Source organism: Mytilus trossulus, chromosome 7 (genome assembly GCF_036588685.1).
Source record: "Mytilus trossulus isolate FHL-02 chromosome 7, PNRI_Mtr1.1.1.hap1, whole genome shotgun sequence".
In the NCBI taxonomy this organism is placed as follows: Eukaryota; Metazoa; Mollusca; class Bivalvia; order Mytilida; family Mytilidae; genus Mytilus; species Mytilus trossulus.
In genome coordinates this window covers 47117604-47138286 of record NC_086379.1, presented here as the reverse complement: position 1 = coordinate 47138286, position 20683 = coordinate 47117604, and the positions used below count along the sequence as shown (strand labels likewise).

General features: G+C 32.8%; 1 protein-coding gene across 1 annotated transcript; it reads left to right on the top strand.

Moving 5' to 3' along the window:
* The first annotated feature begins 1843 nt into the window (after positions 1-1843).
* On the top strand, positions 1844-13948 carry LOC134726456 (uncharacterized). The gene is made up of 5 exons (XM_063590861.1): positions 1844-2313; positions 3536-3718; positions 4290-4416; positions 12378-12551; positions 13149-13948. Exons 1-5 carry the CDS (start codon positions 1844-1846, stop codon positions 13350-13352), a joined length of 1158 nt encoding a protein of 385 aa, XP_063446931.1. The 3' UTR covers positions 13353-13948.
* Positions 13949-20683: the final 6735 nt, after the last annotated feature.

Sequence of the window (20683 nt, the reverse complement as noted above, 5' to 3'; positions counted from 1 at the left end):
GAGGGTTATAAAATCTGACTTCAACAAACTGTCACTTTCCACAATACATGTCTTCGGAAAATTTGCAAGATCTTCTGGCCAAAAACCATCAGTAATAAAGATCTACACACCCTAACCTTACAACGAGACATCAGAGTTGAAATTAAACTGAAAGGCGATGGAAATGGATAGGCCATGTTCTACGGAAAGACAAACATGACATCACAAGGATAGCTCTTCGTTGGACACCAGCAGAGGGGAAAAGAAAGAGAGGGAGACCTAAAGAGACATGGCGACGTACAATAGAAAGCGAACTAAGAGCCATGGGAATGACATGGGGAGAAGCCGAAAGAAAGGCACAAGCATATGCAACTATTACAGTCATAATCACGTTCGATAACTCTGCATGTGACTGGTTCAATTAGGATTTTTTTACTGGTTACCTGATGCATTATTTAAAAAAAATTTGAAAAATATTTTTAGTTCACCTCGGTTTATATCCATTCGATGTCTTCTGTTATGAATATAGAATAATATTGCAAAGAATTTCATTGATAATCGGACAACACTAACCGGCATAGGTATTGTCAAAACATGCATCTACATGGGTATTGTCAAAACTTACATCGTGATTAGGTGCCATGTTTGTTTTCTTTGATCACGTTGATGTTATGACTTAATTAATATCTCCTTAATCTTGCTATATCTAAGGCTATTCTTATAGTTACAATACCGTGTCATATTTAATTGCAATATAAACAGAGAAAATAAATTGAAATATGTGCATTAACAAAATAAGTGTCGAACATCCTCTACGTTTGAAAATTATTTGTTCGCCATTTTTCAAAATTTTATAAAAATAACAACAGCATGTTTAAGCTTGATAAAAAGGATACAATGTTCGATGACATGCTGCTTTAAGGTAAGACAATGAATGAAAACGCGAGCATCCAACAGTTATTTAATTTTCATAGTAAAAATCGTACAAATAATATTTTTACCATGTCGCCCCACGCTGTCAATCTGGTCGCCATCTTGAAAAATAATAGCAGATTTTCTGAAAATAGCTTATTTTCAAATCAATTTGGAAGGGACATAATAGAAAATTAAACTATTCTATATACGATATTTCAAATATTTATGAATATAATAATAAGCACAAAGACCCACAATTATTCCATCTGTTTTGTTTAAATCGCAATTTAAGGTTAAAGACGACAGAAAATCCAATATGTATCGTAGTTGTATGATTCAACAGTGTGAACTATCGAGGCAACAAGACAAATTTTCAAAAGCATTTGGAAGGGAGAAGATCAAAATTTAAACTATTCCAAAGGGAATATTTATATTTCTAAATATATGAGGAATTACTACAAAGACCCACACTTTTAGTATCATGAACTTAAAGTAATGTATTTCATCGATTCCAGAAAGCCCCTATGCATTTCTATACAATTTACTTGGGCTTGATACGGGTGATGTGTGACGTCACAAAAGTCACGTGATGACTGCTATAGTTGGATATGACAGGCAACAGTGGAGGGCGTTGGTAGTGGCCTCATGTCAAGTATGCACGAAGAGGATTAAGTAAGTAAGTAAGTAATTTACTGTAGATTCACTGTACACTATGAAACTGCATTTATAACATTAAAACTTGTATGTGTATGACTGTCACTTTTAAAACATGTTGAAATAGACGTCTCATTATCCGGATTTTTAACCGACTTATTCTAGTACTTACAATTAAAATTCAATAGATGGCGCTACAGTTACAACCGGATGCTGTCATTATTTTTATTCATCCTGTGAATGTTTCCAGTCGGAAAGTATACTAAAGTACTAACCGTAATCATTGGCAGCTGCAATGGCAACATATAAAAGAGCTATTAGCGACGAAGAATCAAGTAACAACTCAGACATTGAAATGTTTCCTAAATGTAAAACACCTCAATCTAAAAGGCCGAAATTGACAGATGGAAAATTGAACGATATTGGAGCTATTTTCTTGGAGAGGCCTATATCTTTGGATAACTTGATTCAAAAACTTAAAATTTTACAGAAGGGATCCAATGGATCTGGAAACTTTCCCACCATTATTGATTCAATCAAAATGTTAACCAGGGACCATCTTACTTTTTCATTCCCTTGTGTCAGTTGGAGTAAGAAATCAACACTACCATTAGCATTAATGTTACAAGAAGAGGAAATAGAGCAAGACTCATTAATTAATATATGTACAATAAATAAAACATTATCTGAATTCTATGAAAGAACGAGGTGCAGAGAGAATAACAATCGTCCAAATTTGATATTAACTGACAGATTGAGTAATAGGTAATCATTTTTTGTTGAACAAGGTCTGAAAACTGCTAAACTGTCTTCCTTTTAAGTTATAACATTATGAATTAAATGTTAATTGAATAAATATAAAAAGGAAAAGAAGATTTGGTATCATTGCCAATGAGGCAACTGTCCACAAGAGACCAAATGACTTATAAATTAACTACAGGGCACTGTTCTGCTTTAAACAATAAGCAAAGCCCATATAGGGCAAAGTCAGATACAAAACGCCCTGAAATGACAAAAGCACATGATATTAAATATGTATGACAATGCCTTATCCAAGTGTACAAAAGACAAATGAAAAATGGACAAAAAATACCAGAGGGACATTCAAACTCATCGATTGAAAACAAACCAACAACACCATGGCTAAAAAAGAAAAGTCTAATAATAGTACAAAAGACAACATAAAAAACTAAAAATGCTTAAACAAAGCAACATAAACCTCATCCCTACATCGATATATGGGGGTGATCTCAGGTGCTCTGGAATGGTATCCTGCTCCACTTGTGGCACCTGTCATGTTGCTCAAGATACCTATAATACAAACCCAGTAAATAGTCTAATTTGGTACATGTAGGTCATATTTGGGGAAAGGGATTGTAGTTGCAGCATACATTTTAATAAGGAACAAACAATGTATCCAATTATCCAATATCATCTTTGAAACAGATATACATGTAACATAACGATCAACCAACTCCAAAACAAATCTAATAAAACGTTACAAAAGATACATTGTATTTATATTACTCATGTCTGAATATATACAGCAATGTACATGTACAGTTTTAAACAACAGAAATACAATGTACATTTGTACAAATAAATCTAGAAGGCGTCATTTCATCTCAATGATAGACATGATAGACAGGGGCTGACTCTGCTGAGTTGCTTTTTTTCATATATATATAACATGTTTAATTTATTGTCAAATTCAAAATGATTGAAGTACATGTACATTTGTACCTTATTGGTGAAAAATACCAGATGTGAAATTGCAATATATTTTCTTGATTCTGACCTAAAGAAAATTCCAACATCATGAACATACTGCCATCATTTAAATTAAAGGAAACAACAAAATGCCTAAACATACATGTACATATATAATAAATCATTATTATATTTTTTACTTTTCATTTACAGAAACTTTAATTTTCATGTTTGCCATTGATAATGTACATGTATTTAGATATATATTATTTTGTAGACTGTTTGAACATTGGTATCACAGAATATTTTTGTTTGTTTCTGGTATGAAAGAAATCCTTGAAAAGTTGATTAATCCTATACCAGTACCACCAGGAAAATATTCTGATCAAGAAATATTACAAGAAAGTGTGTTCACTCAAATATTCCTCAAGTTTGCACAGATATGTTTTCTTAATCCAGAGTAGGTACTGTATATATACCTGTATATGAGAACAATGTTTTACCTTAATCTATTCCAAAATACATTGTTATGGAAAACAAAGTAGTCAATTCAAATCTTTTACATGTTATTGACCTTGTTGACTACAAAATATAATTCTTTGAATTTTATGATCTGACATAATAAATGTTTTTGGAAAAAGAATATCATTAACTACATTGTACATTGTAATATAATTTTTTGACTAGATTCTATAAAAAAAAGATATGTATTTTTGATAATAAAGGATCATAAAGGAAAGGTTGAAATAAAATTAAAAGATACATGTATAAAAAATAGTGAGCGAATTAGAAAAAAATTAAATACCTACATTTATGACATTATGTACATGACATATGGTATCTTTTTTTTTAACAATATTAGCTTTATATGTACGACTAATACAGGTTATAATTAAATATTGTGTTCGTATAGTTTGCAAAGTTTTATCAAAATCTCTATCAAGGATCAAAATTTTCAAATTAAACATATATATATTGTTTTGGCTTTCTCATTTGCAAATATACTAATTAAAACATTCTTGTCTTTTCAGAGTTGGGGAAACTAGCAAAAAATGTTTAAAAATAAGAAATAAAACTGTTGGTTATATATCTGATGTAAGATTTTATCAACATGAAACGAAAGCTGGATCACCTCATTTATTAATGTTGTTGGTAGAGGTTTGTAACAATATTATTTTAGATATAAGTATGAAGGAATGTTTGGTTCATGTCAATGAGGCAGCAAACCAATGCAGAGATCATTAAAACACCTTTCCAGAAAGGACCAATAAAAACAATAACATATTTATATACAAAAATAAAGCAATATGGTATCATGATTGCCAATGAGACAACTGTCTGCCAAAGTTCAAATGAAGTGGATGTAAGCAATGATAGGCAACCATAAGGCCTTCATCAACGAAAAAAACCCATACCTAATGGATAGCTATAAAAGGCCTGGACATGAAAACTATATATGAAACAATTCAAATGAGAAAAACCCATACCTAATGGATAGCTATAAAAGGCCTGGACATGAAAACTATATATGAAACAATTCAAATGAGAAAAATCCATACCTAATGGAAAGCTATAAAAGGCCTGGACATGAAAACTATATATGAAACAATTCAAATGAGAAAAACCCATACCTAATGGATAGCTATAAAAGACCTGGACATGAAAACTGAAACAATTTAACTGAGAAAACTATCCGCCTCATTTATTAATGTTGTTGGTAGCAATTTGTACAAAGTTTATTTATGCAAAAATATGAAGAGATGTTGGGGTAATGTCACTGATAAAGCAAATTACCAACCAAGAGATTATTAATGTAAGCAATGATAGGCCTTCATCATCAATGAAAAAAACCCATATCTAATGGACAGCTATAAAAGGCATAGACATGAAAACTATGAAACTGTATAGCCAGTCAAGGTCGTTAAAAACTTCCATTTGTCTATGAAACAATTTAACTAAGAAAACTATCAGCCTTATTTTTAATAAAAACAATTAACTAAAAACAAACATGACAAGTATTCTACCTAATAACCATTGAACAAAGCATTCTCCCTGATAACCACTGAACAAAGCATTCTCCCTGATAACCACTGAACAAAGCATTCTCCCTGATAACCACTGAACAAAGCATTCTTCCTGATAACCACTGAACAAAGCATTCTTACTGATAACCACTGAACAAAGCTTTCTCCCTGATAACCACTGAACAAATCATTCTTCCTGATAACCACTGAACAAAGCATTCTCCCTGATAACTACTGAACAAAGCATTCTTACTGATAACCACTGAACAATGCATTCTTACTGATAACCACTGAACAAAGCATTCTTACTGATAACCACTGAACAAAGCATTCTCCCTGATAACTACTGAACAAAGCATTCTCCCTGATAACTACTGAACAAAGCATTCTTCCTCATAACCACTGAACAAAGAATTCTCCCTGATAACCACTGAACAAAACATTCTTTCGATAACCACTGAACAAAGCATTCTTCCTGATAACCACTGAACAAAGCATTCTTCCTGATAACCACTGAACAAAGCATTCTTCATGATAACTACTGAACAAAGCATTCTTACTGATAACCACTGAACAATGCATTCTTACTGATAACCACTGAACAAAACATTCTTACTGATAACCACCGAACAAAGCATTCTCCCTGATAACTACTGAACAAAGCATTCTCCCTGATAACTACTGAACAAAGCATTCTTCCTCATAACCACTGAACAAAGAATTCTCCCTGATAACCATCGAACAAAACATTCTTCCTGATAACTACTGAACAAAGCATTCTTCCTGATAACCATTGAACAAAGCATTCTTCCTGATAACTACTGAACAAAGCATTCTCCCTGATAACAACTGAACAAAACATTCTCCCTGATAACCATTGAACAAAACATTCTTCCTGATTACTACTGAACAAAGCATTCTTACTGATAACCACTGAACAAAGCATTCTTACTGATAACCACTGAACAAAGCATTCTCCCTGATAACTACTGAACAAAGCATTCTCCCTGATAACTACTGAACAAAGCATTCTTACTGATAACCACTGAACAAAGCATTCTCCCTGATAACCACTGAACAAAGCATTCTTCCTGATAACCATTAAACAAAGTATTCTCCCTGATAACTACTGAACAAAGCATTCTCCCTGATAACCACTGAACAAAACATTATCCCTGATAACCATTGAACAAAACATTCTTCCTGATAACTACTGAACAAAGCATTCTTACTGATAACCACTGAACAAAGCATTCTTACTGATAACCACTGAACAAAGCATTCTTCCTGATAACCACTGAACAAAGCATTCTCCCTGATAACTACTGAACAAAGCATTCTCCCTGATAACCACTGAACAAAGCATTCTTACTGATAACCACTGAACAAAACATTCTCCCTGATAACCACTGAACAAAACATTCTCCCTGATAACCATTGAACAAAACATTCTTCCTGATAACTACTGAACAAAGCATTCTCCCTGATAACTACTGAACAAAGCATTCTCCCTGATAACCACTGAACAAAGCATTCTTACTGATAACCACTGAACAAAACATTCTCCCTGATAACCACTGAACAAAACATTCTCCCTGATAACCATTGAACAAAACATTCTCCCTGATAACCACTGAACAAAGCATTCTCCCTGATAACCACTGAACAAAGCATTCTTCCTGATAACCATTGAACAAAGCATTATCCCTGATAACCACTGAACAAAACATTCTTCCTGATAACCACTGAACAAAACATTCTCCCTGATAACCACTGAACAAAGCATTCTTCCTGATAACCACTGAACAAAGCATTCTCCCTGATAACTACTGAACAAAGCATTCTCCCTGATAACTACTGAACAAAGCATTCTTCCTCATAACCACTGAACAAAGAATTCTCCCTGATAACCATCGAACAAAACATTCTTCCTGATAACTACTGAACAAAGCATTCTTCCTGATAACCATTGAACAAAGCATTCTTCCTGATAACTACTGAACAAAGCATTCTCCCTGATAACCACTGAACAAATCATTCTTCCTGATAACCACTGAACAAAACATTCTCCCTGATAACCACTGAACAAAGCATTCTTCCTGATAACCACTGAACAAAGCATTCTTCCTCATAACCACTGAACAAAGCATTCTCCATGATAACCACTGAACAAAGCATTCTCCATGATAACCACTGAACAAAGCATTCTCCATGATAACCACTGAACAAAGCATTCTTCCTGATAACCACTGAACAAAGCATTCTCCCTGATAACCACTGAACAAAGCATTCTTACTGATAACCACTGAACAAAGCATTCTTACTGATAACCACTGAACAAAGCATTCTTCCTGATAACCATTGAACAAAACATTCTTCCTGATAACTACTGAACAAAGCATTCTTACTGATAACCACTGAACAAAGCATTCTTACTGATAACCACTGAACAAAGCATTCTTCCTGATAACCACTGAACAAAGCATTCTCCCTGATAACTACTGAACAAAGCATTCTCCCTGATAACCACTGAACAAAGCATTCTTACTGATAACCACTGAACAAAACATTCTCCCTGATAACCACTGAACAAAACATTCTCCCTGATAACCATTGAACAAAACATTCTTCCTGATAACTACTGAACAAAGCATTCTCCCTGATAACTACTGAACAAAGCATTCTCCCTGATAACCACTGAACAAAGCATTCTTACTGATAACCACTGAACAAAACATTCTCCCTGATAACCACTGAACAAAACATTCTCCCTGATAACCATTGAACAAAACATTCTCCCTGATAACCACTGAACAAAGCATTCTCCCTGATAACCACTGAACAAAGCATTCTTCCTGATAACCATTGAACAAAGCATTATCCCTGATAACCACTGAACAAAACATTCTTCCTGATAACCACTGAACAAAACATTCTCCCTGATAACTACTGAACAAAGCATTCTCCCTGATAACCACTGAACAAAGCATTCTTACTGATAACCACTGAACAAAACATTCTCCCTGATAACCACTGAACAAAACATTCTCCCTGATAACCATTGAACAAAACATTCTCCCTGATAACCACTGAACAAAGCATTCTCCCTGATAACCACTGAACAAAGCATTCTTCCTGATAACCATTGAACAAAGCATTATCCCTGATAACCACTGAACAAAACATTCTTCCTGATAACCACTGAACAAAACATTCTCCCTGATAACCACTGAACAAAGCATTCTTCCTGATAACCACTGAACAAAGCATTCTTCCTCATAACCACTGAACAAAGCATTCTTCCTCATGAAACATGAAAACTTAATTAAACGCCTATTTCTACATATACAATATGTATTCAATGGCGTTGTACATAAATGACATATAAAATACAAAAATACTAAACAAAAATACAATATGTATGTACAATACCAAAAATTGAAAATTTATACTGTGATACACAAGAAAAAAGTCAGAAAAGTTCAAAATAATTTTGGAAATACAATGTTTTCAACCGACATTTAAAAATATCCAAAGATTCAGAGTTTCTTACATTTGTACCTAGTTCATTCCACAATTTTGGCCCAATAGTACTAAAGCTTCTATCTGAAAAAGTTTTCTTTGTGTTATATGGGACTGCATAACAACCAATAGATGACTCTGACGACCTTAATGAACGTTTCGACACTTGAGGATTTAACAAATTGATCAAATATGACGGTGCATTACCTACATGACAGTTGTACATATATGTTAAGATTTTAAATGTAATTCTGGCTTTGATCGGAAGCCAGTGTAAGTCAAACAATGCCTGCTTGGCACTGTCATACTTAGAACGGTTTAACACAAGTTTGGCACACATATTCTGTATATGTTGCAATTTATATAAATCAGTTTGTGAAACTCCAAAAAGTATAACATTGCAATAATCTAAATGTGAAATAACCAAAGATAAGACCAAAGTTTCAGTTGCATCTTTCGATAGATAGGATCTTATGCACTTTATTTTGTAGTAGTTCATCATTGCTGTCTTACATTTTTTAGTAATATGGTCTTTGAAGTTTAGAGTCTCATCCAGAAAAGCTCCTAAGTACCGTATACATGTTTTTGATTTTATAACATCTCCACAAATGATTATTTCTTTTGTCTGACATTTAGAGAGTTGTTGTCGACTGCCAAAGAGAATAAACTCTGTTTTCGCATTGTTCATTTTTAGTTTGTTACTGTTCATCCAGGTGTTTATAAGAACAGCGCAGTCCTGTAAGTCACGAATTGCATCCATCTCATTCGTTAATGTTGGCACGAAACGTTTATTAGCAGTATGGTCGTCGGCAAATCCGTACACAGTAATAGATGGTGGAATAATGTCGAATAGGGTTCCGGCGTAGACTAAATAAAGCCAGGGACCTAAGCAACTTCCCTGTGGTACGCTACACTCAAGTTGTCGCTCTGATGATGTTGTAGAGCTGACATTTACACGACAGCTTCGAGGTCTCAAATAGGAATCGATCCATTTAAGTGCGGTTCCATTTACACCGTACTGATATTCGAGTACATTTATCAAAATACTATGATCTACAGTATCGAATGCTGCACTTAAATCAACGGCGATCATAGCGGTGACTTCTTGATGCTCCATCCCATCGAGTATGTCATTAACGAGTCGTAGAAGGGCCGATTCGCACGAATGGAATTGACGATACGCAGATTGGTTTGTAGGAAGGAGATCATGATCTTTCACGTGTTCATTCAGTCTATATAGCGCACATTTTTCAATTAATTTAGACAGGAAAGACAAGTTGCTTACTGGTCTATAATTTGAGTAAATTAGTTCAAGACCAGCCTTTTTCAGCAGAGGCCTAACTACCGCTTGCTTCCATCTTAATGGGAAGACGCCTTGACTAAGAGACAAGTTAACTAACTTTGTGATAACAGGCAACAATTCACCTAGGAACGATTTAAGTACTTTCGTAGGCAAAATGTCAAGTTCGCATGATTTACATTGCAATTTATTTATGATGGTCTTAACTTCGTCTTCTGATAGATTTTTAAAAGATGTAAATAACGGAACGTCTTTGAACAATGGTTTGTAATCGTCAAAGTCTTTCAGAGAATCACGAATTGTTTTTATTTTGTTCATGAAGAAGTCCGCAAATTTATCGGGAAGTTCATTTTCGTTTTCAACGGCTGGCATCGGATTTTCATAACCACTGAACAAAGCATTCTCCATGATAACCACTGAACAAAGCATTCTCCATGATAACCACTGAACAAAGCATTCTTCCTGATAACCACTGAACAAAGCATTCTCCCTGATAACCACTGAACAAAGCATTCTTACTGATAACCACTGAACAAAGCATTCTTACTGATAACCACTGAACAAAGCATTCTTCCTGATAACCACTGAACAAAGCATTCTCCCTAATAACCACTGAACAAAGCATTCTTACTGATAACCACTGAACAAAGCATTCTTCCTGATAACCACTGAACAAAGCATTCTCCCTGATAACCACTGAACAAAACATTCTTCCTGATAACCACTGAACAAAGCCTTCTTCCTGATAACCACTGAACAAAGCATTCTCCCTGATAACCACTGAACAAAGCCTTCTTCCTGATAACCATTGAACAAAGCATTCTTACTGATAACCACTGAACAAAGCATTATCCCTGATAACCACTGAACAAAACATTCTTCCTGATAACCACTGAACAAAACATTCTCCCTGATAACCACTGAACAAAGCATTCTTCCTGATAACCACTGAACAAAGCATTCTTCCTCATAACCACTGAACAAAGCATTCTTCCTCATAACCACTGAACAAAGCATTCTCCATGATAACCACTGAACAAAGCATTCTCCATGATAACCACTGAACAAAGCATTCTTCCTGATAACCACTGAACAAAGCATTCTCCCTGATAACCACTGAACAAAGCATTCTTCCTGATAACCACTGAACAAAGCATTCTTCCTCATAACCACTGAACAAAGCATTCTTCCTCATAACCACTGAACAAAGCATTCTCCATGATAACCACTGAACAAAGCATTCTCCATGATAACCACTGAACAAAGCATTCTTCCTGATAACCACTGAACAAAGCATTCTCCCTGATAACCACTGAACAAAGCATTCTTACTGATAACCACTGAACAAAGCATTCTTACTGATAACCACTGAACAAAGCATTCTTCCTGATAACCACTGAACAAAGCATTCTCCCTAATAACCACTGAACAAAGCATTCTTACTGATAACCACTGAACAAAGCATTCTTCCTGATAACCACTGAACAAAGCATTCTCCCTGATAACCACTGAACAAAACATTCTTCCTGATAACCACTGAACAAAGCCTTCTTCCTGATAACCATTGAACAAAGCATTCTTACTGATAACCACTGAACAAAGAATTCTCCCTGATAACCACTGAACAAAGCATTCTTCCTGATAACCACTGAACAACAGGCTCCTGACTTTGGATGGAACATATAGAATGTGGTGATGTTTTACTTGTTTGCTGTTGTCCAACCCCTCCCTTAACCTTGAATATATTGTAACAGCACAACTTAACAACAAACTCTGTTAAAAAGATCTTAACTCATTAAAATAGAGTCAAAGCAGAAAATTTCTAATGAAAAATACAGACTGGACCTTGCAGAGTATCTATATACTGTAAATTCAGAAATTATTGCGTTGCGATGTTGTCATTTAAGTAAAAAATACCATTTTAATTTTTGGGATGTTTAGAAAAATTCTGTTTGATTCATACAAAAAAAATTGGCCGACTGAATTTTCAGTTCTCCCTGAACACCATTTTTGACAGTAATATTGGTCGTGAAGAAACGATAATAGTCCGTTGATAGAGCCATATCTCTTGAATGAATAAGACACCCTAGTAGATTTCATAAAAAGAGCAGGCTTATGCTTCTACCAGGCAGCACTCACACCCGCAAAGTGGAAAAGGATTAACATAAGTTGCAATAACATATTTTTTCAATCCACTATAAATAAATATGTTTAAACTAATATCTTAACCTAACATTTAATTAATTCCTGAACTTTTTACCTGTTTTATTAAGGTTAAAAACAATGGTTTAAGTCAGACAGATGGTGACAAGGATTCAGCTACTCCATGTATAGAGGAACATTTGGACAAATGTATACTAGAACAGATAGGACTCCAACTCATGTCTGATATTTGGAACTCAACATTTGCTCCAAGTACTCTTGCAGTTGTTTGTTTTAGGACTGAGGTAACTTTAAATTTCTGTGTTTATAACATACATGTGTTTCTCTTTTTGGACTGGTAAACTTGTAATATACATATTGGGGGTTAGTATTATATATACTATTATAAAATATATGAGAGGAACATAACCTGTATCATGCCAACAACTGGTTTTAGAATATTATAAAAATGTCTTTTTTTCATGTTTCAAAGACCCTTTGAGTGAATCAATATTGAAACCAAAATATGCAATCCTTAATGACCTGACACCAGTATCATTACTATATCCTTTTGTAAAAAGAATGCTTAAAGGTTTGGTTAGCTTTGGAGGTGAATGCTGACATTTTTGTGCTTTTTTCAAGCTACTTATCAAGGTTAATCACCATTGATTTTTCTTTTCAATATTTATTTGCACATTGATATTTGAGTCAGCTATTTTTTTTGTTCCACACATTAATTTAATTTGAATGAAATAGTGTACAATTGCTTCTTTGGTTATAATTGCACAACTGGACATATAAGAACACTTGTTGGGATGTATGGATTTTTTTCTTCCAATATCAATGTATATATTAATTAGTGAAGTCCTTAACTATATCTTTTACAATATGTAAATTTTCAGGTAATTTTCATGTTACTGGAAGCAGATTTGGAACACTATGAAGCTTGGCTATTAAATAAAAGTGTGGATAACTTTAAATCATGCATACAGTACACCAGATCATATAATATTATGGTAGCAGAAGATAGGAACCAGATATTAGATCTACTATTTTGGTTGGGATGTATTCAAAAAGGAGACTTTGAACGTTACTTTTTCTTTTAATATTGTAATAAATCATGTCTATTTTATGTAAATTGTAAAAACATTTGTATTTATACTACACTCTTTCTATTTGAGCAGTCAAAATTCTTTGACTGTCTATTTCAATGTCATACAGTCACTGACCTGATATCACTTTTCCTCATGAATATATAAATAGAAGTTGTTGAAATAATATTTAATTATTCATACGACCTCTTTAACTTTTCTTGTTTCCAATGCATATAAGGATGCACAGAACAACTCAACCTTGTTTGTTTTGCAATTATTGAAAAAAAAAAATCATTTGTTAATATTTTTTGTTTGCAACCTATAAATCATTATGTTTTATGCTTATGGTTGATATTTTAGTCCATACTCAAACGATTTTGTTCACCAACGAGTGTTTGTATCAACAGGTAAATGTACATTTCATTGTGTTGTAATTTTCTCTTTGAGCATGATTTGAGGCCTTTGTAAAGGGAATTTCCCTCAATGTTTAAAGCAAAACAAACAATTGAAAATGTTTTTTTTTTTAGATTGCATATCAAAGAGATGTCTAGTCAATGCACTATTATTGTCTTTATATGTCATATAAGAATCTTTGTATGCTATATATTAAGGAGTTTATAGTTTGAAATGATAATATTAATAAAATATAAAAAAGTTATACTAATGGTAGGATACATAAAAAGTCTCTGTAGTCACCTTTATCTATTTAAGACACATAATTGGTTTAGGTCTGTATCAGTTTGTTGGTTATATAATTAGGTCTAATCATCATAATTTTATGTTTATGTTGTTCAGAGGCTGAAACAGTAAACCGATGACTGTTTAGTGTTACCGGTAGTTTGCAAATTTATCAATCAACAGTTTTAAGGTTGTTTTTTCTAAAATTGTCAATCTCTGTCACAGAAAGCTTGACATAGAGTTAATTATCTAGTGAAGACAGCAACAGTTATTAACAAACTTCATAAAAGTTTAATATTTCACGAGGTAGAAGACCCAGATCCTTCATATTTTTTTATATTTGCCTTATTTAAGAAGTTTCCCTCTATCACACTATGTCAATTGTCCTTGATCTTATTTCCATGGTTCATTGAATCCTTTGAAAAAAGAGTTAAGATTTTTAGTATTCTTGATTTATCTCTTATCATGAGTTATAGGATAGTAGTAGCTATATATATTTAGAATATATGTGTGCTCCTTGCAAGGTCTTTATGCCCTTCAGACTGTTTTCAATTGTCCTTATTTCATCGATAATAGAACAAGTTTAAGTTTTGGTGGTCAAGTCCATATCTCAGATACTGTAAGCAAAAGGTCTAAGTACTATAGTTGGTGTATGGAATGATAATAAGGTGACATCTGACATTGACCCCATTTTCATGGTTTAGTCAAATTTTTATGTTTTGGTCTGTTTTTATTTTATGGAATGCAAATATGTTTTTTTTATGTGTATAAAAATAAACCTTACGATCTGAATGCTCAATTTTTTCTTATATTTTTCTGTTTTTTTTTTTCTTCAATATAATAAGCTATAGGTTAATTACATTTTAGTGTATGGGTGATTGTAATAAATAAAGATGGTGTGCCAGAGTCCATGTGATATTTTTATGCCCCCGTCATATTAATATTACCATTATCTGTCTGTAGGTACCTCCATATTTAAACGTTTTTTGAAAGATTAGAACTTGTTCTAAATCTTTACTTAGGCACCACCCTCCCTAACAACAGGACAGGTTCGCCACTGTTACTAAATGTATTCACACTAAAATATAGTTCCCTATAGTTCTCATGTATGTGCACATAATACACAAATAAACTGAAAAAACTGGGTATATTATTGGACCAGTTCATTCACGAATGTATGTCATTAATGTGTATTGATGTGCAAGCTTTTTTAAAAAACATTTTGATTAGGTAAGTGGGTATTGATTCAACTAGTATGATTGACAACTGTCATTATCACTAAACAATCAGAGACAAGGTGGACTTTTGATTGCAATACCCCACCTCCTAAACTGCCAATCAAATTGACCACATTAACTATCTACATCAGTCTTACATAATTGTACAGACCACTCCAATATGCATCTAATTCTTAATACACAAGTATTTGACCTCATAATTGATTACACAAATGTGTGTATTATTTGTTTGATATTTATAAGGATGATAGATTTATTTATTGCCAATTACTTTTGATCTACATTACATAAAGTAATTCTGTAAATTATATCTGAAAGATAAATGATTAATGGATTAGCAAGATCTTATAAAAATGAAATATGAATATACATATGAATATAATAAAGGTATTCAAGTATGGCCTATAATTTACTTGATAAATTTCCAATAATCACCTGTAATTAATCAACAATTTCACTTTTTTATCAGGAATTGGCTGGAAACAGTTTTTAAATTTATTTTTATTTTTAAAATTAATTAAAAAACATTGTTTATTAGTTTATTTCCCATCAATCATTATGTCTATTTTAGTCATTTGAATTTTTATTAGAAGTAAATATATATTTTTGCAATCAAGAAAGAATCCACATTTCAATAACATTAGTTTTTTAATTAGTTTACATTGAAAAATAAAATTGAAAAATACATTAGAATTTGATCAAAAGGCACATTAAAACTTTTAATTTTCAATGCCATATAACCTCTGTTTCAAATTACAAAATGCCCCAAAACAAAATTTTTAGATTATTTTTGTTGGCACTTTAAAGCTTTTAGCTGTTGGTCTAAATTTATGTCTTACAAGGATATTTGTAACATTTACTAGAAGAATTTTTTTTTTTTTTTTTTTTTGAAACATTTTCAAACCGGCAACATAATTTCGATTAGATATAAACTGCAGTTTAAATAAAATTGTGAAAATTTAGAGACCCATATAATATTTAATTTGAGCACCTTTATCCTCATACTGGAAAAGCAAGTTTCCTTCTAAAGGCCTGCTGTAAATGCAATTTTCAGCAATAGTGTTTTATAAATGTTCATTTTTCCCTTCCATACCTTAATATGAAATAATTCAAACTACTGTTCTAATCTTTCCATGAGTGATATTCATCACTTTGATTGAGTAATGCTCCTTTACAAATGAAAATGAAAATAATGTTGAATATTTCGTTTGCGTTCTCTTACTTTAGTTTGCCTCAAACAAATGCTATGAAACTTGTGAACAATGCTTATTACCACAAAACACAGATCCAATATGGATGTTGAGGCTGTCGCTAATATTTTTCTAGAGTTATCTCTTTACAAACGGAAAATTGCTGAATTTTTCGTTTCCACTCTCTCACTTTAGTTTGCATCAACCAAATTTTGTCAATCTTACACACAAACAAAACTTAGATCAAGGACAAAATTGGGTAAGGTCACTTCTGTTCTTCAGTAAGGTCCCTAAATAGCTTTATGTGATATGTAAGTTGGTGCATCATGTATGCCCCATGGACACTTTCCCACTTAATTGATTGATTGTTGTTTGCTTTAAGTCTAATAGTAAATATTTCATTCATGTTATGGACGATAACAAATGAACAATAAATACTAGTGGCTAGAGGTATAGGGGGAGGGTTGAGATCTCATAAACATTTTTAACCCGCCGCATTTTTTCGCCTTTCTGAGTCAGGAGCCTCTGGTCTTTGTTAGTCTTGTATTATTTTAATTTTATTTTCTTGTGTACAATTTGGAAATTAGTATGGCGTTCATTATCACTGAACTAGTATATATTTGTCACGGGGGGGGGGGGGGTCTCTTCCTATATAAAGGTATATACATATGTGCCGCTGGAATGGGTCCCTTTTTTGATCCATTAAATATATCAATGGGGTGCAATTTTACCGAGGAAATATATCAATAGGTAATAATTGACCGATTGTGATATATCAATGGGTCATAAAATATATGAATGGGTTATGATTTTGCTGTGAAATATATGTATAGGTAGGGATTTCATAATTATTCAATATATGAATGGGGGGTGTTTTTAAAATCCCAGCTGCACACCTGTACCCAAAATCCCATGTTGAGACCCCCCGTGATATTTGTTTAGGGGCCAGCTGAAGGACACCTCCGGGTGCGGGAATTTCTCGTTACATTGAAGACCTGTTGGTGACCTTCCGCTGTTGTTTTTTTCTATGGTCTGGTTGTTGTCTCTTTGATACATTCCCCATTTCCATTCTCAATTTTAGGTAGGTCCTGTTGTAGAGATCATTCAGGTAAATTTTGATTGTCACTGGAAAACGAAAGCAGGATTAATAGGGAAGGAAAGTTTGCCCTGCAAAATTCCACATACAAACGCCTCAAAAGTTGTTCTAAACGTACTCTCACACGAGGCATTGGAAATTAGCAGATGGGAATAGTTTGCACAAATATCAATTTAGTAATTTTACTAAATAAATTTTGTTTCGTTGTTTAATTCGATAATTTGTTCTGATCATTGGACACGACCGTGTCTTCACGTTGCTGTGTGAAATTCAAATGAATGTTCAAAGGATTTCATCTAAGGAATTACTTGGGAATACTTTATTATGTTTAAGGTATTTGGTAGACATGCATCTTTTGCAGTAACTTACCGTTCGTTTTGGAGACGAAAGTTACAAGCAATAATTACATGTAGTACGCTAATCTACAAAAAAAGAAATGGTCGACGAATGATGTCTTCTTTTAGAATCTTTAGCGGAAGTTTTTCGATTGATTTTGCGGTTTGAATTTAACTTCCTGCCCACTATATATATCTTACGTATGTAATTATTTTTAAAGCTTTTGTACATTTAGAATTTTTATTCAAGCTACAAATAGAAAAAAAGTATCAATTATTGAACAAGGACCTGGAATAAATGAAAATAGAATAGAGTATCAACTAATGATCATACAAGAAAAAAAAAATCAACCGTATAAAAGAAAGATCTCTGTTACTGAAAATAATAATCTTAAAGTACTTACTATATATATAACTTGCTGGTAAAACCATCTTATACATAGAAGATTATGTACAACCACACAATGAATAATACAGACATACATTATTTTGTGCACGGTCCAAAACAAACTACATTAACCAAAAAAAAAATTTATATTAGAATTGAGAAACACAAACAATGAGGGTCTATAAGACATGGTGCAAATTCAATACAGATAGCATGCCTGTAGGATGGATTACATTTTTTCATCATCGAACAAAATATACCACAGGAATCCTGCAACGCTCTCCGTAGACAACTAAATTCGACAATTGGGAACTTCCAAACCATACTGTTGCAATGACAAAATTGATCATATAGGTATTCTATCTAGTCCCTCTTGTAGTTCAGCGAATGTGATGAATATTTTCAACACTACTCCTCGACGTAGAGACAGTCATTGTCATATCACCAACCGTCTTCATGATAATGATGATCATTGATGTCTATTAATGACTTACTGGCATCATCTTTACAAATACCTTTAGCTTTTCATCACATTCGCACGAAGTTTTATTTATAACCAATGTATATCCCACTAAACACATAACGTTCAAAGAACGTTGTGGATTGGTTCCTGTAAGGTTATTTTGGACCTTAACGTTACACGAACGTTGTGAGAACGTTAAAATGAAACGTTACAATTCAACGTTCTAGGAACGTTTTGTTTTAACGTTGTGTGGAAGTTTCAGTTTGGTTATGTTACAAATAATACGTTGTAGTAACGTTTAATATTAGTTAATTTTTAACGTTACTTTACTAACATTCTTAAAACGTTCGAATAATGTTCCTCATTTTTTTTTTTAAAGTAATCTTTCCAAAATTTTTTTAAAAAATAGCAAAAAATGCAAGTAAGATGTTTGCCGTCTTGCTTGTTAATCAAACCTTTATTTTGTTTCGGAAAGTGAATGCTGATAGTTTTTAAAACTAAAAAACCGACACTGTATTAAGAACAAAATAACTTTTTATTCCTTAAACATATAGATTGCTCGATTAAAAGTTAAAATTCATTATTCTCATTATTTATTATAACTTTTTTCATTCAACTTTAATTTGTGAAACATAATTAGCAATTATATACATAATGATATTTGATACAGCCATTATGTTAATCAAGCATATTCTGATAAGGTTGACCTATAGAATGATGTTGACCAGATGTTAGACAAATTTCAAAGATAGTTGCTATGGTAATTAAGGTTGTAGGAAATCTAAGTGTAATGGGATAGTCACTTTTGAGACTATTTCCTGTCGTGTATTTGTAAGAAAGCAGTGATAACAAAGAAAACAAAAGAGAAAATCGCATCATCTAAAGAGAAAGAAACATGTAAGTTGATTGTTACTTTAAAAATTCTGGTATACGTATATGATTATGAATGACAAATAATACATGTTTTTTAACCACAAATAAAACTTATTTCATTTCTGAAATCTTTGTTAAATGTGAAGATTGCATTTATAACCCTTATCAATGGAAAAGTGTATTTTCGAATTTTCCTTTTTACATACTGTTTCCGAATGTTGTTTAATTATTTTTAGGTCATACAAATTTAAAAGAATTGGACAAAATGCACAATAAATTACTTTAAGATAGTAGCATAATAGCAATCCTTAATGCCACATCGGATTCGAAATTTGCAAATATATATGCATAATTAAAATGTTAAATATTATAATATCGATAATGCTGTTGTATTTAGATTTGACTTTGTATTTTTTTCACTAGAATTATTCATTTAGATAGAACATTTTTTACATGGTTCTGTTTCCTGTATCCATATCTACCCTCAATTTTCCGGCTTAACTTAGCTAGCACAGTGAAGTCTTGCATTCTAAATTGATGTTGGAAGATGTGGTATGAGTGCCTTATCCCTTATGGCATCGCCTTGTATAGTCTAGTTTTAAACAAGAGTCTTTTAGGATTTATTATATTCATAAGAAGTATACATTGGGTACTCATTTGTTCATTTCTTTCTTACAGGGGCAGTGGAATAATTTTTATGAAGATTTGCTACACTGGATAAGAATTAAACAAAAGACGGATTCAGAAAAAGTGCCAAATGAAAGTGTAGCAGAAAACAAAAGGAACACTCTTGTGAATACAACCCATGTTAGATTACAAAACAAGGACATAACTGTATAAACCTAATGAAGTGAAATTACAGAACTAGGAAGTAAGTGTATGAACATGATGAAGTGAATTACAAAACTAGGAAATAATTGTATGAACCGAATGAAGTGAAATTACAGAACTAGGAAATAACTGTATGAACCTAATGAAGTGAAATTACAGAACTAGGAAATAATTGTATGAACCTGATGAAGTGAATTACAGAACTAGGAAGTAATTGTATGAACCTGATGTCAGAAGTGAATTACAGAACT